Raw genomic sequence first — 22,768 nt, forward strand, 5'->3', positions numbered from 1 at the left:
AAGTGTTTATATAAGGGGTATTGTAGTGTGAGGCTATTTTATTTGTATATATTGTAACTACTGCAATTAATGATATTGAATGGCTAGACCGATAATCATTAGTATTGTTATCGTCAAGAGAAGATTTTTAATTAATGTTGACAATTAGCTGATAATAATAATATAAACTTTATTTTAAATTCATACAATCTGTGTAAAAGTAAATGATTGAAGAAGGAAGTGAAATAAAATACAGTTTAATATATATAAAATGTTCTTTATTTGTAAAAAAATGTATTCTTATTAACTTAACATAAAAAACTTGGTCTTAGAAAATATAAATATAATAATAATTCATTACCCGCAGCCCTATTGAACAATTCTAACTATACTACGACACATTTTCAACATGATCCAAATCCAATTGATGAAAGTTTTTCATCATAAAATTTATAATAAGAATCATCTAAAAATATATTATTCATATTATTTGCTAAAGAAAACACGATTTATATGAAATTATATTTTACTTGAAAAAGATACTTACAACAAAAAGATCTTTCTAAAATCTAAAGAATATAATGTATATTGTATGAAAAGTTTAATAAAAATGTTGATTCCTATCCTATTTCATACAAATAAAAACACAAGATACTTGAGTAGCAGACGCAAACATTAAACATGCTCGTTAATATTACAAATTTAAAAATTATTAAACTATCGCTATTATCAGTAGTATATTAGTATCGCTATTATTTTGCAATAAAGAATTTTTCATTCATTCATTATCATCCTATTCCTTATAGTTATGTATAAGGAAAGAAAACAATATTTACGAAAACGTTCTACAAAGATTCTAAGAAGAAGAAAGATTTCATGAAACAGTAGGTACTTAATATGTATATACATATTTTCAAAAAATCGTGTACCGTCAGACCGTCAGTGTACCATTTAAATATATTTTCAATAAAAATAATAATAAATCTTACTTCAATAAAAATAATAATAAAACATTACTGTAAACCAATGTCTACAATATATTTTATCAAATTTAAAGTTCAGTTTTCATGCCATGAAAAGCTCTGAATTTCTGTACAGCCTTAAAGACATCTTTAGCAAAAACGTCCGGCAGTTCGAATGCTATAAAATGGCCGCCTTCATCCAATACCGTGTTACCGAGGAGGTTGGTAAACTTTATGCGTAAAATGCTTGGAGGTTGGTAGAATAGTTCGTTCTTCGCTTGTAGCGCCCATGTTGGTACTGGTGTTGTATATCTGGTATAAAAATATTAAAAATACTTAAAGTTTTTAAGGGTAAGAAACTATTTTCACAGGCTAGGCGTTGCTCCGGTTTGGCAAAAAGACTGAAGTTCGAATCCTTTTTCGTTTCTCATTTAAAAAGCATAGGAATGCTATATAACTAAAATATTAAAAAGCGTTGTTATTTTAATAAGTTCTAGGTTATCTATAGGTATGGTCATTTTTAGATGGGTCAGGCATGGTGATCACAATGTATGTATGTATATTTGTTGCTCGTTCATGCGATAACCACTGAATAGATTTCCATGATATTTGAGAGGGATGTAGCTTATGTATCAGAATATATTATGCTGTAGTAATTCTTGCTATAGCCCGCGGGCGAATCGCTGAAATATCTAGTTATTTAAATATTCACACTTTTCCTCACATATAGGCTTTTTATTTAATAAATAATATACTTACTTATCCAATCCCAGACCTCGATTCTTGTTAGTCATAGCTTCAGAATACAATCTCATAGATGTAGTTATGCTATTACTAGCCCAATACATCATTAGGTTATCGATCAGCTGTTCCCGCGTGAACTTGCTGAGGCCGCCATCTTGTGACGCGCGGTTTTCGAATTTGGTCCAAGATGAAAACTTTTCTAGAATATACGCTAGCAGTCCGGTTGGTGAGTCGGTTAGAGCGATACCTGTAATATTTTTATTATTATTAAAAGTTTTTAGCAACATCCTAACTAATCTATAGGTACTATATACCTACTATAATATTTTAAAGCTGAAGAGTTTGTTTGTTTGAACGCGCTAAACTCCGGAACTATTGGTCCGATTTGAAAAATTCTTTCGGTGTTAAACATAACCCTTATATTTTAAATAATTTTCTTTACTTACCAACGGTATCAGGTTTAGTGGCTTGCAAGTGGAAGTATCCGAACTCCTCCATCAAATACGCAAAGAACCTAGTTAAAGGGTACATGCGGTCTGTAAGCTGAGGTTCCACTACAAGGGATGGAATGAAGGCTCCCAAAACTGTTTTCAATTGGGACCAGCCATTCTGGAAATAATTATCAGCTTGTAATAATATGAATAAAGAAAGAAACAAGCCTTATTGGCGATAACAAATTAAAACTATCTTAATTTAAAAAAATATATGGTAGATATGGCATACGCGACAGACTGTTCTGGAAGTAGTTTTAGTAGTCGAAGTAAATAAATAAATAATATTGATTCTTTGAACCTTGTACTAGAGGTAAATAGAAAACACGTTAAACGGCGTAAACACCTAATTTTGATGGAATTTATAATTTCTGTGTGATAAAAGAAGAAAGAAAGAAAGAAGAAAGAAAATACGTTTATTTTGTAAACAGCTTAAGACACAATACATTAAAAGCAAAAAGAAATGAAAAACATAGCGTAAGCGTATCGCCAAAAAGGATCGAGTTCAGCATAATATGCCAAGATTGAATATCTGTATCAGGACACAAAATTCATAACAATACAAAAAATTAAACAAATTCTACCTACTCTAAAATCGCGTTACAACAAACCAATTATTTTTATTTTTATAGTAACTCTTACTTATTTTCTAACGAGACCAATTATTGCTCAATACCGATGAAACATCGAAAATCTAACTAAACGATAATTACTTACAGAAATGAACAGCATATTGGAATGATATCCCAGAACCTCCTTAGGGAAGAGCACAGTCATGGCCCCCGCGACCCCCGCGCCCCAGTCCCCCCCCTGCACGTAGAACTGCTTGAAGCCGAGCTGCTTCATCAGGTTGCGGAATATTACGCCCATTTGAGCGGGACCTAAACCGGGACGTACTGCTGGCTGTAAGGGTTATATGGACATGTGAAGAATAGATTAGGAATGAATTTATTGGTACTCTACAATAAAGAAAATTTTGTAGCTATAAATCTTGTATAAATTTAAATATAATTATGTAGAAATATAATGGCCGTCTTTGGCCATTAATGGCCGTTCCCAATATTCAAACTACGGTTATAGCACAGACTAATAATAATATACTACGTATACAAGTTATAGATAGACAGCTATCTCCGATAGGCTCTAATAAGGCTCTATCTATCGTAAGATACGATATTGGGAACGGCCATTGGCTGACAGCTGTCAAAACGTTATTGGGACGCTCAAATAGACAAATTCAAAGAGAAAAATATACCTCTAGAAGCAGTTAGGCCTCCAGACGATAGATAGCGATCAGAGATAGGTTAGCTTATCGCTAGTAAGCTTATTGGGACGCCAAAACAAAAGATAGATAGCATTTCCTATCTTTAGTAGGGTCAAACCGAAGATAGATACGATATTGGGAACGGCCATAGGTTGGTTTTATATTTATCAATCATATCGTTGTGTTAAAAAAAGAGAACAAAAGAATACTTATGTCGAAAAATTATTGATGCATTATTAATTAGCAGAAAGACAACAGGCGTCCCATTCGAAATATTAAGTCATTTTTATAAATCCCACTAAAATTACCAACACAAAACTTGATTCGTGTATTAATTGCAGAATCATCCAAGCATTCAGAAAATGTGCTAGAAATGCTGTAATCTTACATCAGAAAATCCATATCCCGGGAGGCTAGGTACAATAACTTCGAACGCGAAGTCGTAGCCGTCTTGTTGTTTGGTCAACAAGGGGATTGCTTCGTAGAACTCCCGGACAGAGCCCGGCCAGCCATGTAATAGGAGGAGAGGTACTACGTTCACTTTTTCGGAGACCTGGAAGACAGGAATAAAAATAAATACATGATTTACTTGTAAATAATAATAATATGTGTAATTTTGGTGTGGTAGTGACTAAATCTGGATACCCTTTTGAAAATATGTAGTATAGAAAGTATTTTTAATAGCCAGTGCCACAGACTAATAATAATATACTACCTAGTATATTATTATTAGTCTGTGATACTACGTACCAGTGCTATTATTTTAAGAGTCTTCCTAGATGTCACTACGTACAAATAATGTAAAGTTATGTCGGTAGTTTACAATTTCACGTGAAAATTCATAGATGGCATTGCTTTATACTCACATTATTTAGGATTAGGATTATAAAAATATATAGTGTTACTAGCTTTCCGCCCGCGGCTTCGCCCGCGTTTTCAAAGAAAAACCCGCATAGTTCCCGTTCCCGAGGGATTTCCGGGATAAAACCTATCCTATCTCTCAAGTTGGATCGAACTGCACATGGTGTGCGAATTTTATTATAATCGGTTTAGTGGTTTAGGAGTCCATTGAGGACAAACATTGTGACACGAGATTTATATACCTATATATTAAGATAGGCCAGGTAATAGGCATAGAGAAGCTGAAAAATTTGTTTGATTGTTTGTTTGAAAAATTTAATCATTGGAACTACTTTTCGAATATAAAATTATTAATAGAAGGTTAGGTTATTATAATATGACTATCAAGACTATTAGGAATTACTGAACGAAGCAGACGAAGTCACGTGGTTTAGCTGTCTAATAACATTATGTAAACAGGTGTTATTATGAAGGTACAAGCACACTTGTACATTGTATTTACTTATGTACTTGTATATCGTAAGCAAATGCAAGCAAACATCATACGTACCTACTACAATATCTAGGATTATTTTGCCTATACGAACTAATACTGTTTTGTTTCTTTTTGAAGCATTTACATATATTTCAAATGAAATAGGTACGAGTAAGTAACGGTGATAACATAAAAATTAAAACATATCAGATTACTACAGCTGTTCCGCGCGGTTTCACCCGCATTGCTCCGCTCCTATTGGTCTTAGCGTGATGATATATTATAGCCTATAGCCTTCCTCGATAAATGGGCTATCTAACACCGAAATAATTTCTCAAATCGCACCAGTAGTTCCTGAGATTAGCGCGTTCAAACAAACAAACAAACTCTTCAGCTTTATAATATTAGTATAGATAAAAGTAAACATTACCTCAGGTTTAACTCTAATGAAGTGTATATCCAGTCCTTGAACATTTGTTTTAAACTGCGGGTATTTATTCAGGAACTTCTGCCTTTCAGCAAATGGATATTCCTCTGCCCAGTATTTCACCCATGGATCTAAAGCCTTGCTGTTGAAGCCATATTGGAATCCAACATCTTCTAACGGCAGAACCGCTGGTCTGTGGCTTTTAAGTCTCTGTCTCAGGTCTGTTATTAGCTGGGAATATAGCAGTATTTATTAATCTAAAATGTTTGTGTTGATAATATTGTCAGTGTGTTTTTATTGAAATTGATAAATATCAATTTCACTGCCATAAAACAGAAAATTCTGTTTTATGGCATTCAAATGCTTTATAAATATAAATTTATAAAGAATAGAAAAAATTCGATCACGAGGCGGGACTCGAACCCGCATCCTTTCGCGCCATTCCGGGGCGGATGCCTGACCAATTTAGCCAATCGTGACCCGCCAGAGCGATCGAATTTATTCTATTTTTTCAGTTTTAAGTGTCTAAGTGACACACCGCGCGCCATCTATTGAGATGATTAACAGTGTGTTTGTAAATTTAATTCTTCTTAAAGTGATTAACGCGAAACGCGTTCGGTGTTACTTTTTCATCATCATCATCATCATGGAAATAAAGCTTCTTTACAAATTACAAGATGAATAAAATAATTATTACTTATGAACTTTATTTTTACAATCATATCATGTTAATCTTTGCCATACCCTCACAGAGGCTCGTGTCCCAGCAGTGGGAACTGGTATATGGGAAGATGATGATGATGAATCTATTGCATTTTTCTTGATACATACCTCAGCAGAGAAGTTAACTTGGAAGGGGCGAATGCTTCTATCCTCCTTCCCTTTCATCTCCTTTGGCCCCCACCACTCCTCCAAATCCAACTGGGGTGGTGATTGGGGCAGCAGCACTTTAGCAGCATACCAGACTATTCCAGAAATTATGAGCACCGTCAGCGTAAAGAACAGCATTTTTGCCATCTGTAAAATATAAAGGGGACTTTTAGATTGTATTTAACAAAATAAAGTTAAAACTTTTATTTTCCGAAGCAGTGTGACACAAAAAGGGGACAATACCTAAAAAAATCAAGAAAATATAAATTTTTTCGCATCTGGCTAAATCAGCCGCTTCATTAATGGCCTAGGCTCTTGATGAAACAATTTCAATGTTCCTTTCACGTACCGCGATGATATATTATAATTATTAATTACATTATTGAATGAAAATGTATTAATTGAATGTATGTTTTATCGCGAAATTAAATAAGTATTTTTCGATAAATAGACTCAGACAAATAATTACTGGACATACCTACCTAATCATAGATAATATGCAAACACAATATATTTAATTATCTTGTAAAAATGAATACATAATGGATTATTATCTCAATTTGTAAATGTTGCATCAGATGTATTTGAAATTAATAATTTGTTTGCAAAAAATCTCTAATAAATTAGATGCGAAAGTCCGATCACCTTTCGATTTGGAATGCAGATTAGAGTTAGAGCTCTGAATGGAGTAATGATAGGTTTTATCCCGGGAATCCCATGGAAACGTGAACTAAGAATGCGGGTTTTTCTTTGACTACGAGGCCGAGGGCGAGCCGCGGGCGGAAAACAATTAAAATATCCATACTAATATTATAAATGCGAAAGTAACTCTGTCTGTCTGTCTGTTACTCAATCACGCCTAAACTACTGAACCAATTTTCATGAAATTTGGTATGGAGATATTTTGATACCCGAGAAAGGACATAGGCTAACTTTTATCGCGAAATATGTAACACGGGCGAAGCCGGGGCGGACCACTAGTAATATAATAATAGCATTCTCGAATAGGAATTAAATCTCATACTTTATAGACATCAATTTCAGAAGTAAATTTTTGCGATACATATTCAGAATAAAATCTCAGAACAATAATAATTGTATTCCTTGTTCTGTTACCTTTAACTCTAGGATGTCGCAAATTATAAAACAATTGACTTGCAGGACTGGGTCTATTGACCAAAGCTAAGGGGAACTATACTTCATATACTACCTATATAGTACTTATATTATCTGTGCCTCCACTACTACAATAATTTGAAAGAAAACATCGCAATGTACCTATTAGTAATAGAAAACTTAAAAGTTATTGAAAGTACGCTGAAAAATCTACTATGTCTATTATGTATTATAAAAAAATGTGAATGAAATATCTTTATGTTTATTGATTTAGAGTAATATATTTAAATACTTGACTTCTATTATGTATAAGGATAGGCAAACAAACACGATTAGAAATTATTATTTACTTGCTTCTGGGGCCGTATTATGATTTATGACCACTTATTTCCAGAAAGTGCAGTACGCCGCGCCGTGAATTAAACTGACTGGCAAATTCATATAATACCATAATAAACATTGCGATCATATGTTTCCAGTTTTCCATTTACTCTACTCATCTACTAGCTAATAAAGTATCAAATAAATAAATAATTTATATTTCAGGACAATTTTCACACACGGCACGATCTGATCCCATACTTAGCTTTCGCTTGTGTTATGGTAACCATATGGCTGATAAACATACATATATAGGTAATTTCAAATAAATACTTTTATAGATAATTAACACCATATTTGCCCCATCACACAAATATTTGCCCCAGGTGGGAATCAAACCCACGACCTCTGGCTTGGAAGGCAAGGCCACTACCAACCAAGCCTAACGGAGAGTCAAATAAAAAAAATAGGCGGCGGCGTAAAAGTTTAACAGACCAAAAAAAATCATCACAATACGTAAAGCATTAATTAGGATAATAAGAAAGGCACACACGATTACTTACCTTATCCTCTTGAAAAAAAATATGTAAAAAATACATAATGTCACATAAAAAATGTAACTAAAAAGTGAAAATTTTTCACGTAAATAGTAATAGCACAGTAGCACAGGTCTATTATTTTGTACTAATAATTAAATAAATTATATTACCTATTTTATTAAGCATAAAATTTAACACAAGTTGTTTATACTTAGACGGAAGGCTTTTAAATGATTTTATATAGTGCCGTTGATTAGTTTTATTTCATGTGAATCATTTTATGGTTCCGGGGTGAAATTTCAAATTAATTCTGGTAAAAAAAAACTAGCTAGCGACCCGCTCTGACTTTGTTATATTTGTCTTATGTAGAGATTATTTACGTTGATTAAAATATATAAATGAATAGGGATACTAGAATACTAAATTTATAATAATACTGCCCAAGCAAACGTTGTTGGCCCTTCTTAATATATTATGTCTGTGCTATTGCCCCTTTTTCGTGTTTTCCCTCTCTCCATAACAAACCTTCTTGTGTGTAAAAAACGTTGAAAACAAATGGCCGCGTTCTCGAGTTTTACGCTTAGCTATTAATTTTAATTATGTACCTTACTAACAAGAATAGAACCAATATTATACCGTTGTCATGAAATCGTGACAATTATTCTGAATGAAAGTTATGATAACGCAAAGCAAACCCATTTTGTAAAATATTTTCGTATATTTCAACCTACCTTAAAATAATTATGGTGAGTATATTACACTATTTAAAACGTAATCGTAACACAAACTACAAAATTTTATGTTTAAGAAGAACTGGCGCCAAATTATCTTTTTAAAATTAGGATAGATAAAAAAAGCTATCGCTGTCGCTCTCCAAGCTCTTCCGCTCGCGCTTGATTTTTCGTTTTTTAGGGTTCCGTAGCCAAAATGGCAAAAACGGAACCCTTATAGTTTCGTCATGTCCGTCTGTCCGTCTGTCCGTCTGTCCGTCTGTCACAGCCGATTTACTCGGAAACTATAAGTACTACAGTGATGAAATTTGATGGGAATATGTGTTGTATGAACCGCTACAAAAATATGACACTAAATAGTAAAAAAAAGAATTGGGGGTGGGGCCCCCCATACATGTAACTGAGGGATGAAATTTTTTTTTTCGATGTACATACCCGTGTGGGGTATCAATGGAAAGGTCTTTTAAAATGATATAAAGTTTTCTAAAAAACATTTTTCTTAAAGTGAACGGTTTTTGAGATATCAGCTCTCAAAGTCGTAAAAAGTATGTCCCCCCCCCTCTATTTTTATAACTACGGGGTATAAAATTCTAAAAAAAATAGAGGTGATGCATGCTAATTAACTCTTTCAACGATTTTTGGTTTGATCAAAGTATCTCTTATAGTTTTTGAGATAGGTTGATTTAACTGTAATTTATTATATTTGCTGCTACGGAACCCTTTGTGCGCGAGCCCGACTCGCACTTGGCCGGTTTTATTTTTATTTATAGTTGGTCTGTGACAAAGACGTTATATATTTCTTTTTTTATGGTCTGTGGTCAAATTTTCAAACTTTTTTTAACTTGGCCCATTTCGACAGCGGATTTTACGGGAAATTTTGAACAATTTGCCTTCTGACTTCGTTTCGTCCTAAAAAGGTGTTCAAAGTGGTCACTGGTCAGTCATCATATTCAGGTCTAATAAATAGCTACTTTACATCTCCTAATGAATGGTCGTTTTAATCTGCTTGCATGTCTCAAAATTCATTATTATTTGTGTAGGTAGCCTTATTTTTTTTATTCATTTCAAATACAATGAACACATAACTTTAAACCATCGCTTTAAACCAAATATTTTTTAGTTATCCCAAAAATATTTTTCTTCATAATTAAATAGAACCCACAAATTTATTCTATTTCGCCTTGATCAGATTTTCATCTATTTTAAATGTTAATTGCCTTATTTGTTTTATTATAAAGTGCATAAAAAACATGGAAAAATAAACAAATACAAACACAAAACATAATTTATTGCAATGGCAAGCAGATAACGTCGAATTTTACATTTTTATCACACCATTCTATTATTATCTTGTATCAATCTTAGATTATAAACCTCATAAATTGAATTGTAGTGAGCGCCTTGACCGCGAGTGGCTTCGATTGAACATTTTTATATGGCCGCAATGTATGGCCGCATTATAACAATACATATTGTAGTATTGTTGACAGGGTACCGGTAGATAGCAAGCAATATGTAATCTGAATGTATTGTTGTATCATCGTGTTATCAATAAATAAAAATCTTGCAAAGTTTTCATTTAAAATTCAAATTAATGTTTATCTATTTCACATGCATATTATTCATATTGATTGGTATCAGAATGACACAATATTGCATTTGAATCGACTTGAGTAAAAAAAGTATAAATCGAGCACGAGAAAACTTTTTAAAAAACATCAAAGGTCATAGAGTATAGTGACTTTGAAAATTTTAATAATTTGTTTGCCGTACCGGCCGGTTTTAACCATAGAGATAAGATAAAAAATCGATAACTCGTACTCTAAATAGCATTAAAAAAAATTAAGCATTTCAAATATTTATTTCATCATTTCTGAACATAGTTATTTAATTAAAGTTTTCTGAATCAACCTGTGTTTTTGTTTCTAAGATAACCTCAATGTTGTTAAAATAGGTTAGACAAGTTTTTATGTATTAAAAATATAGTAAGTACATATTATTATTTAGATACATTACACATTATACTGGGAAAAACGTTAATAGCGCTTAAAATACGAATGTAGATAAATATTAAATAGTGTGTAGGTATTACCTTTAATCGTGAACTACAGCAATTTATACGTCTCAACCCACGATTGAATATTTTTAAACTGTTGAATGCTCAAGCAGTGTACTAAATGATTATGAATATTATTTTGTTGAGATATGAGGTACTCAAGTATGTATTTCTATACTTGAATGTAATAATATCGAGGTAATGATACCCAGTCAATGTAATCGTACCTAACTACACAACTTGTTTTAATATTAGTTACTTAGGTATTAGGCATGGACTAATAGAATCTAAAGAGGACTGATGATTGTCATACTAGAGATCGTACCCCGTAATTTCAGCTTATTGCTAGATGGCGCTCTCATTTGAGCTTATTATTTAATTTGCAGTTTTAAAAGCGCCACCTAGTGACCAATTTTAGAACTAAGGAAACAGCAAACTATCGATTTTCAATTATTACATCTAGAGGGCGTTGTTTTAAAAACTCCGGTGTTTTTGAATTATTATTTTAGTTTTTAGGGAGCATCTAAGGAAGTGAGTACCTCTATTACGATTTCGACACCCACTACAAACATTCGACATAGTGATCAGAGTAGTGTATATAATATAATTATATTATATATATTCTTTATTTTCTGTTAAAAAAATGTCTATATCTTTTTTCTTCTTAAGTATTCCCTTGTAAACAGTATTATTTATATGACCATAAAATACGGGAAAAGAAAAAAAAATGTGGATGTACAGCGATGATTTAAACCAGCATCTATCGATTTTAAAGTACGAGACTCAGTCAACACAGCTACAGGCACTTATACGTCTTACATTGAAAAATATGCTCTAATTGTTCGAGTATTTCTTTGATAAATACAGTTCATAGCAACGCGGTGGTGGAGCATCTTAAGGAAGTGAGTACCTTTTAAGATTTCGACACCCACTACAAACATTCAACATAGTGATCAGAGTAGTGTATATTATATATATTCTTTATTTTCTGTTAAAAAAATGTCTATATCTTTTTTCTTCTTAAGTATTCTCTTGTAAACAGTATTATTTATATGACCCTTAAAATACGGGAAAAGAAAAAAAAATGTGGATGAACAGCGATGATTTGAACCAGCATCTATCGATTTTAAAGTACGAGACTCAGTCAACACAGCTACCGGCACTTATACGTCTTACATTGAAAGGAGATTGCCGAAGTGACTATGGCACTTGGTATCGCAATCAAACTTATTGTGTCAAGATGAAATATAGCTCAATTTAAAGCTTGATGTTAGTTCTTTTAGAAACGATTAAAGTTTTTATGTAAATAAGCCGCAGTTCACGACAATAAAAATAAAACAATAGTTTTATTCAACGCTTCAAAAAATACTTTATCGAGTTTATACTAACGATGAACGTTAAGTTTTACATTTATTACATAGGTAATATTTTAATTTACAAGACAAATGTGAAAAGTAAATCGTAATAAACATTATAATTCAAAATAAATAACGTCGAACAATGCGTCGAACACATTCATTCAACTATGACATATGACGCAGGACGCTTGCAAGAGAGATAGATATAATGTGTCAAAACAGAAACTTTTACTTTTATTTCTATTTATTCGGTATAATTACGACTTAATAGTGATAAATATGATCATTATAAATACAAATAGGAATTAACAATATCACAAACACGTGACACAACTAGTATTTTACCGATTCCATACGTGGTCATACAATATGTTTCAAAAGAATAACTTTTACTATTATTTCAATTTATCCGGTATAATTAAGACTTAATATTGATACATATGATCATTATAAATACAAATAGGAATTAACAATATCACGAATACGTGGCACAACTAAAATTTTACCGATACCACCCGTGGTCATTCTCCTTTTAGACTGGGGTAGAAGCCTTTAAAAATAATGAAAAGATAAAAAAAATCGCAGTCGGATGAAACCCATTAGAAAAGGAGGGGAATATGATGAAAATAAAAGGAAAAATAAATTACGGTCAATCCGAGTTCGGGAAGTGGGAGGGGGGAGCTTTTAAGAGAAAAAAATGGTTTCTCCTGATTTCCGACAAAACTACAAGTCCTATAGAAAAAAGTTCAATGGCAAAGTTGTAGGTAATTAAAAGTTCTACAACTTTTGTATTCACAATTTTTTCACATAACCTCAAAATTTAGGTGAAAAATTCAAAAAACCAAGTTTTTGGTCTTTTATTTTTATTTACTTCAAAATTTATTTTTTTTTCTACGAAATTTGGTGGAAACTTGCTTTATTATGTCCCAAATACACTGTAATTTATTTGATTGAAAATATTTATTTTTTCGCCTTATTTTGAATTAATACCAAAAAAACAACCTAATTTTCAATCGAAAAGTCACCCGTCAAAATATCAGCTTTTTTCAAAAACTGGGGGTGCCTTTTATTCATTGAAATCTCTACTTTCATATGGTGTAAAAAAATAAACACCACCATAGTAAATGTTCTCAGGAAATGCATACAAACAGTGTGAAAATTAGCTTTTACTAAATCAGGCACACTTCTTGAACTACCTGAAATGTTTTTATCGACATCATTTTGCTTTTGAATATGCTGTAAAATATTAAACTTAGAACAGATAATTATTTTTCTTTTGAAATATTACCGAAAAGCCGATACAAGAGAAGATATAGAGTTCAAGAAGTGTGCCTGATTTAGTAAAAGCTCATTATCACACTGTTTGTATGTATTTCCTGAGAACATTTACTATAGTAGTGTTTATTTTTTTTTACACCATATGAAAGTAGAGATTTCAATGAATAAAAGGCACCCCAAGTTTTTGAAAAAAGCTGATATTTTGACGGGTGACTTTTCGATTGAAAATTAGGTTGTTTTTTTGGTATTAATTCAAAATAAGGCGAAAAAATAAATATTTTCAAACAAATAAATTACAGTGTATTTGGGACATAATAAAGCAAGTTTCCACCAAATTTCGTAGAAAAAAAATAAATTTTGAAGTAGATAAAAATAAAAGACCAAAAACTTGGTTTTTTGAATTTTTCACCTAAATTTTGAGGTTATGTGAAAAAATTGTGAATACAAAAGTTGTAGAACTTTTAATTACCTACAACTTTGTAATTAAACTTTTTTCTATAGGACTTGTAGTTTTGTCGGAAATCGAGAGAAACCATTTTTTTCTCTTAAAAGCTCCCCCCTCCCACTTCCCGAACTCGGATTGACCGTAATTTATTTTTCCTTACATTTTTATCATATTCCCTTCCTTTTCTAATGGGTTTCATCCGACTGCGATTTTTTTTTGTTTCAAAAATTATCTACTCCAGTCTATTTATGCTCTAATTGTTCGAGTATTTCTTTGATAAATACAGTTCATAGCAACGCGGTGGTGGAGCATCATAGAGTAACTTATATAGGATTGTGGAGCATCTTAAGGAAGAGAGTACCTTTAATAAGATTTCGACACCCACTACAAACATTCGACATAGTGATCAGAGTAGTGTATATCTTTTTATAATATAAAAATGAATCCCAAAATGTGTTGGTAAGCGCATAACTTGAGAACGGACTAACCGATTTCGTTAATTCTTTTTTTATAATATTCCTTGAAGTTCGAGGATGGTTCTTATGTAGAGAAAACGTGAATATGTACCACGGGCGAAGCCGGGGCGGACTGCTAGTCTTCTTTATATATAAAAATGAATCGCAAAATGTGTTGGTAAGCGCATAACTCGAGAACGGCTGAACCGATTTCGATAATTCTTTTTTTATTATATTCCTTGAAGTACGAGGATGGTTTTTATGTAGAGAAAACGTAAATATGTACCACAGGCGAAGCCGGGGCGGACCGCTAGTAATATATATTATTTAAATTCTTTATTTTCTGTTAAAAAAATGTCTATATCTTTTTTCTTCTTAATTATTCCCTTGTAAAAAGTATTATTTATATGACCATAAAATACGGGAAAAAAAAAAAAGATGTACGGCAATGATTTGAACCAGCATCTATCGGTTTTTAAGTACGAGACTCATCAATACAGCTACGGGCACCTATACATCTTACGTTGAAATTTATGTTCTAATTGTTCGAGTAATTCTTTGACAAAAACAGTTCATAGCAACGTGGTCCATGGTCTTAGATCATTAAGTAATGGATGGAGTACGCTGGCAAATGTTCTAACTAAACTTTCTGCTGATTTTGGTGCGGGGAAGGTAACTCACACTATTGAAACACAATCACACATTCACAAAAATAATTTGTGTCACGAAAGTCGTAAAAATTTATGACCTTTTAAGCGACGAGTTTTTAAATTCAACTCTATCCCTAAGTTCATAAAGATTAAATTTGTATTTCATTCCAAGTTGTCTCGTGGGGAGTGCGGTTCAATATCGCGTTCTAAATTCAACTTTATAACTTAGATCATAAAGATTAAATTTGTATTTCTTTAATGCCTCAGCCCCCGGAATCACAGACACAATAGAAAATCTATTGTGTCGTGGCCCGTGGGCCGTGGTCCGATCGGGCCGCTCGGTGGTCAAGGGGCTAAAAGATAGACTCGTAAGGAATGCGGTTCATTATCGGGTTTTAAATTCAACTTTATCTCTTAGTTCATAAAGATTAAATTTGTATATTTTCTTTCCATGATAGTCTCGTGGGGCCGCATCAATGATCTAGTAAACGACTCGATTATTTGTCTTGATCATATCGCTAAACGATACATCGACGATTATTAGAAATTGCATTTAATTAGAAATGTACGTTAAAAAAAAATATTCAAATGAAAGGTTATTCCATCTTTTTTAATATTCGACATGTTTGAATTGCTTCTGCAAGGCTTGACAGTGCAAAACGGCATTTTTAGCGGAGCACTCGCAGACGTCCTTTCGATGTTTTAGCCTAGGAAAACGCAGAGTGTTTGTAATCGATTACGCAAGTAGTTTTTATGAAAGCATAAGATTTTTCGATTCGAATAATCTTATACCTCGACAAAAGGGGAAACACCTGCGAGTGTTATCGATTACTTAATGATCTAAGTCCATGGTGGTCACGAAGTCACTCTCGAACAGCGATGAACGAAGTGACAAAAATAGGCGGTCCATCCTAAGGAGCGCTGGTGCAGTGAACTCCCATAAATAATTATAATAAAGTTGTGCTCATTCATTTAACAATTAATATATCTTTAATTTTAAATTAAATTTATCGTATACCTAAACTCCAATACGAATATCAAATGCCTAAATACGGAATCCAATAAGAGGTTAAGAGAAATTTTCAGTCCTTCGCGAAACAAAAGATCACGTAAACATAGCGCAATCCATTTTATAGATCATCTTCATACTTGATAGTATTATTTTTTTATATTTTTATTGAAATTGATTCCAGACGATAACTTTAAAAATTCATTTTGTTACTTTTATTAGTGATCCATTGAAATGTTACATTTTTTAGCCCTAACCTTGCATTTTTTAGAGGACGCAATTTTGTTTTTTTGATGTGTAGGGGGGGGTCAGTGTGAAGCTAAAACCAAGTTTGTGGGGTCGCCACCCTTGTCCCACGGCCGCCATCTTGAAAATAGCGGTTGAAATGGTATTTACGATCTATCTCTTAAACTATTTAACTGATAAAAAATATCGTTAACATTAGTATTTGTTGCAAATCGAAATATTCCAATTATTTGTAACTAGCGGTCCGCCCCGGCTTCGCCCGTGGTACATATTTACGTTTTCTCTACATAAAAACCATCCTCGTACTTCAAGGAATATAATAAAAAAAGAATTATCGAAATCGATTCAGCCGTTCTCGAGTTATGCGCTTACCAACACATTTTGCGATTCATTTTTATATATAAAGATTTAAGATATTACTTTGTTCTCATGCTTTGAGTTAAAATTGTACCGTAAAATAGCGTTTTTTGTTAAAAATCTGTAATAGCACCCTTATTGTGGTGCTTTTTTTTGTAATGAATTTACTACGCTACTGTATTTTCTTTGTTTTAGACTTTAGTTCAATACTTAATTAAACACCCATACAATTTTGTCACGAGTCGCCTCTGGTCAAACTAACCGTTATTAGTGTTACGTTTACTCAAAATACAAAAATGAAGAAAGTATTATTTTACGCTTATTAAATCTTTAAAACTAAAACAAAATGATGTGGAGGTAGGGAGGTGGATTTCCTCAATCGAAAAAGGGAGAGACTAGTCTACTCGACCGGCCGGCCGTAAAGGCCCCGATTATTAATGGCGGAAAGTTGTATATATGCTCTGTAACGAAAACATTTCGCTTGCGCGATTCAGAGCAAAAAATAACATTTAAATAAAAATATTTTTTTGCGTATTATATTTTACGTATTATATTTTACGTTATAGTTTACGTTTTTTGCGTATTATATTTTACGTCAAGATACTATTTGGCACATTGATTTTTTTTGTAGCGACATCTCTTAGCTTCATTAAACCGACTTAATGCTCTAAGGCGACATCTAGTTCTTAAACGTATAAAAAAGCTTATAAAAATGCCAAATGCTACTGTGAGTGACATCTATCGACAAAATTGGGAACTGAGAAACGAGTTACGTTTTTTACTATGGCGATTGTAAGTCTTCTTGAGTGTATTAGTCTATGGTATTAGGTATATTACGATATTATACCTAACAATAATGATCTTTGAATTCTTTGATCCAAACAATGTACAATATAGTTTTTGCTTTACATGTAGCAATGGCAATATTATGACGGTAAACCTAAGATAATAAAATATAAGCAAAAACATGCATATAATCTCTGAGCATATAATTACTGAAACTTGCAAAAAATTTATGCGTTAAGATTAGCGCCATCTGTACAAAATCACTAGAACTATATTAAAAGTTGTACCGCTAGTCTACCGCATGCACCTTGCATGCTATAAAATAATTTCTAGTTATTGTGATAGATGGCGCTTTACTCAATTTTAAGAATCATAGATTTAATTCTGAAAAAAAAAAAACATTTGCATTCTTCAAAAGTTAATATTTTGTATTCGTTTTGTAAAATTCTTTGAATATTTTCTATTAGTGTAGGTACTTAAGTATTCCTTCATGAAAATCATCATTACTTTCAAAGTTAAGTATGTGTTTTAAAATGACAAAATTTACTCATAAAATATTATATTGTTCCTGTAACAAAATAATTATATTGTTTTTTTTGTAGAAATTAAAACCAAACTCACCAACTTCTCAGCTATATGGTATTAAACTAAGAGCACAAAATACATAATAGTTTATGTTTATGTTTATGTTTTAACTTTTAATTGTAAATCACAGTGCTGTCAAATGTAATTTACATATTATCTACATTATTTATCTGCCTATTTGAAAGTATCATTGCATAGCCATCTAGTACTGATTGTTTGATAAGATAACAATGATGAGTGATGACATTACATAAAATTAAATACCTACATACAAAAAATCCTTACTGTCTGAATTTGATAGTTTTGTTTTTATGGCATTCAAATGCTTCATAAATATAAATTTATAAAGCATTTGAATGCTCGAGTCCCGCCTTGTGACCGAATTTTTTCTATTCGTTATTAAAAATTATATCCTTACTGTCTGTTTATGCAAACTTGCGCTTGAGGAAATTATAATTTTTTGTTAAAAAGGATGTAGGCGTAATAAAACAACGACATTACAAATAAATCTATTTTATTAGGCATTTCAGCGTTACACGATTTATCTAGAATAAAAATTCATTAAGTTTGAATTCATTAAATTAATAAATTATGTGAAGTGCATCTCATAGTTTCACTACATGCTTTATTGTCGCAATATTATTGTCATATATTCCTAAATATTATAGGAAATTTGATAAATAATCAGGGTGTGTTATATTAAAGATAACAGACACCTACTTTATATAATATAGAATGCATACGTACCTACATTTTGTTATATGTCAAATACTGATAAGCGATAGGCACAACATAATTTTATTATACAGTGAAAATATATTTTTTGCTATATATAGTTAGCTCTATTAAAATTGACATAATTAAATTATTACATTGATAATATAAAAGCAATAAAAAGCCAGTAAAATAATATTATGATTAACAATATTCAGTTCCCTTTATTAATCAAATTTCCTCTGTCACAAAAATGTTCACATAGCAAGACCCTACTTTCTGCATTTTCACACAATTTCATACAATCTAGATTCATTTAATAAAACACTAAGCTAATTAAAGCCGTTCTATTTTAATTATCTACCTTATTATATTAATAATTGTTTTTTTATTATCATAATGTAAAAAGTATTATTAAATAAACTATGATTAGAGAAATTATAGAAAGAGGTACATATACTTTAGTGGAAAATATATTGTAGGTAGGAAAAATAATTTTAATGTTAAACCAAATAAGTAGGAAAATATTTCTTGAAACATAATATTCATACACAAAATAAATAGCCTATATAATTGATTTCATTAACATTTTTAATCCTATAGACATAATATATTAAAACCGCTTTTTTATATTAATTACATAAACATGACTTGGCCGTTATAACAAAATTCAATACCAGATTCACAACGTACCATAAGATTGTTTTGATTCATAATAATTTTCTAAGTATAATATTATATTATTGTCTAAGTTCTAAAACAGGAATTATATTTTATTCAGGCACGCTAACACATCACAAGCTAAAAGGCTAGGCGTCTCGTACGGCTAAGTTTACACAAGTGAAAAGAATATAAGTAATATTTATAATCTGTGGCATCTGTCATTTGGAAATATCTTCGTATTTTTTTTTCTTTTATGCCATTAATTTATTGGATGAAAGCCCTAAATAGAATCTTCGAGTAAAAATAAATAAAAATCTTACATTAAGTAAGTACATCAGTTATTATATATTACTTTTTATTATTTACGATAAAATATTTTTTATCCAACAAAAATAATAGGTAGTTACTCTATGTAAAGAAAAAGTAAAAAAAATAATTAAAAATTATTTCTGACAGCTGTCACAGTTATTTTTTTTATAAACAGACGAAAGATTTTAAAAATAATATGAATAGTACTGGCAGTAGTGAATAAAAACAAATGAATAATTAATTATAAATTTCGCTGTTTAAATCAGCCATAAATCAGCATAGAATATTGATGGAATAGTTTTAAATTGACAGTTTTTTTCAATTTCATTGACAAAATAATATGTTCATCTAAATTTACTTGCAAGCGTTTTATGAAATAAATGAAAAATATTTACAATTTTCTATAAGTTGTGAAAACCATTGACATCCAATCTACTTATTATCCATACAGCAAGCAATTATTTGGAACATTTGAAGCTATTTTTCAATAGAATATTAATAATTTTTATTATAAAAATCTAGAAAATGTATAAATTCACAACCTATTAATTTGTCTATTTTACTTTTAATATAAGATTGTGATTTTATGTTTTTTTTTTTATTATTTGGGATCAAATCGATTAGCCGTAATCCTACTAGCATAATTACTAAATACTAACTAATTTTGGGTTCTAGGCCTCCGATAACCAATTTAATAATATCTTTCTTATTTACATTAACATGTCAATTCGAAATTTTTTGTTTAAAATATTATTAATTATTATATTTTTTCGACAAATTCATAGCTTTAAATAACAGAATATTCCATGAAATTAATATTCACGTCATTGTTCCATTTTTGAAGTGAAACTTCTCCAGGCGTTGAGAGTAAAATTTCAAGGTCGTGTCATGGCAATGCCGTCACGTCATGGTGTAAGGCGACGATTTTGGTACCTTTAAATCTTGCCAAAGAAGTTTCACTTCTGACAAGTGTGCTTGGCACACACGCTCTTTCTTAAGAATACACAATACATACTTAGGGATACATATTGATTTCAAGAATTATTAAAATCATTTAAAAGAAAACAGTGTTGGTTCTTATCAACGATTTCCTAAGGACTAACTACTAATATTCCTTTAGAAAGAAAATCCTATTAAATCTAACATTAAACAATTGCATAGACTATTGTTTAAAAATGATAACATATTAGAATAAATAAATTATTAAATTCCTTTACAATTACAAAAAAATTTGATCAAAAATTATTTCAGTATTTTATTTCAGCATAACTTTATTGTCATATTTTTAAAAGTATTATAATATATTTTAACAGTGATAAACGCTCAGATAAATTAATACAAATAACTATATTAACAAAAAAAAATAGATTTATATAGAGAATCTCCCAATCGTAACAATTCTTTAAAAATAATATTTTATTGTCAAGTTTCGATTTAAACTATGTTTAATTTATGCGTAGCCGTAGGTTTATCAAAGAATTCTCGTTTTGGAGTTTTGTAGAGGTTTTATGATGATATAAATATAAGATAATACTATTTTAATATAGAAAATTACATGAAAAACATCCAGATAAAGTAAGCAGTAAGTAATTAAAGTTTCAACACATTGGCGCTGGTATCGTATTACATTTTAAGTTTTGACAGCTGTAGTAAAAAAAACATTTTAAAAATAATTTTAAAATATAAGAACAATAATTTTTATTTTAATAGTGTCCACTTATTTATTATGATAAAATATTATAACTTTTTTCAATTGCAAAAACATAAATTTAGCAGCAACTAGTGTTCTCATTTCGTCATAATTTTATTATTTCATTCGTTTATTTACTTTTTGATCGATGTTATTGTTACTACCCAAACCTACATTTACCATTTTTTTCTGTGCTTTTATTTTTCGTGTTCACAGAAAAGAGAAGTCTATTTTGTGTTTGTACGGGTAAAAAATTCAAACTATATTTTCAGTTAAATACTGCGCATTTGATACTCAAATATAATATTCCTTGTTGTATCAAATACAGGTGTTACTTCACATTTATTGCACGCCTCATAAGCGAAGCGTTGAGGTGGGTACTACTGTCACTTCGCGCAAAACATCTTATTTTTCAAACTTAAAATGTCTTTATGTATCATACATTGCACTTGTAAGATAATACATACACACACATATTAAGAAAAAACACTATTTTTAACGTTCATGATATTTTTGATGTCATTTTTGTTATTTAAACTAGTTAAAAAACAGTTTAAAAAAGTTCTGTCTTGGACGTCCGTGTGTCTGTATGTGCGGATCCTTTTTCTTGTTAACACGATAGCGACCGAAATACTTTACTAATCGAGTCTTTTTTTTTCTCTTACGCTTGAGTATGCTCAGGAATAGAACCCTTTCATTTTTCAGGGTCTGATTCGATGTGGTTTAATTGTTATTAAATAAACAAAAATAATAATTAATAAATATTTATTAAAAAAAAATTATGAGGCGTGCACTTTTGGATTTTCCAAATTATTCATTCGTTTACTGTCGAAATTGTCCATACTCATTCCATACTCCATAGTCAAGTAAATCTAAATGACATAATATTATATGGAGGAAAATACTTGTTGTACATCAATACATATACGTAATATAAGCCTACTATCTAAAGTTTATTGTCTTATTTATTGTCACGTTATTCAATAGATTGAAAGCTCGATAAAATAGTAAATAGGGTAAACGCATTTTGATTATTTTTGATAAGTACTATAGATTATTTTTGCACTTGAATTTGCAAGCGTTACTCAACTTTTTAATCAGTTTTTGAGCCAATAAGCGTTTAAAGATATATTTCGTGTACCGCTATTGGTCCCCGCTATGCTTAAACCTGCCGTTCCTCACCTCATATCTAGAGAGTTCTATTAAAGTTAACAGATACGATCGGTAGCAAAAATTCTAAGCGGTCGCTTCGGAGTTCGGAGTCTCGTCGATGCGTATGTTTGTGTGAGTGAGCGGTTTATAACGTTTTGTAGAGAGTTACGCTACTGTTCGTATTCTGTTTACTGTGGTTCTATACATTCAAGGTATACAGAAAGAAATTCTATTC

General features: G+C 31.1%; 1 protein-coding gene across 3 annotated transcripts; it reads right to left on the reverse strand.

Annotated features, from left to right (window-relative positions):
* Window positions 1-988: 988 nt before the first annotated feature.
* Window positions 989-18,072, reverse strand: LOC149478258 (juvenile hormone epoxide hydrolase-like). 3 transcript variants are annotated; one of them, XM_089709516.1, is made up of 8 exons: window positions 18,042-18,072; window positions 6,035-6,220; window positions 5,207-5,434; window positions 3,829-3,993; window positions 2,894-3,079; window positions 2,132-2,294; window positions 1,701-1,932; window positions 989-1,253 (listed from the first exon to the last, which is right to left on the reverse strand). In XM_089709516.1, exons 2-8 carry the CDS (start codon window positions 6,218-6,220, stop codon window positions 1,031-1,033), a joined length of 1,383 nt encoding a protein of 460 aa, XP_089565642.1. In that variant the 5' UTR covers window positions 18,042-18,072; the 3' UTR covers window positions 989-1,030. The 3 variants fall into 3 exon arrangements, with proteins under 3 accessions (XP_089565642.1, XP_089565641.1, XP_089565640.1); XM_089709515.1 differs by lacking the exon at window positions 18,042-18,072 and adding an exon at window positions 10,873-10,967; XM_089709514.1 differs by lacking the exon at window positions 18,042-18,072 and adding an exon at window positions 8,074-8,098.
* Window positions 18,073-22,768: the final 4,696 nt, after the last annotated feature.

The sequence above is a fragment of the Colias philodice genome, chromosome 22 (genome assembly GCF_061535455.1).
Source record: "Colias philodice isolate Cphi_HAF_F1 chromosome 22, ilColPhil1 Martin Lab GWU primary, whole genome shotgun sequence".
In the NCBI taxonomy this organism is placed as follows: Eukaryota; Metazoa; Arthropoda; class Insecta; order Lepidoptera; family Pieridae; genus Colias; species Colias philodice.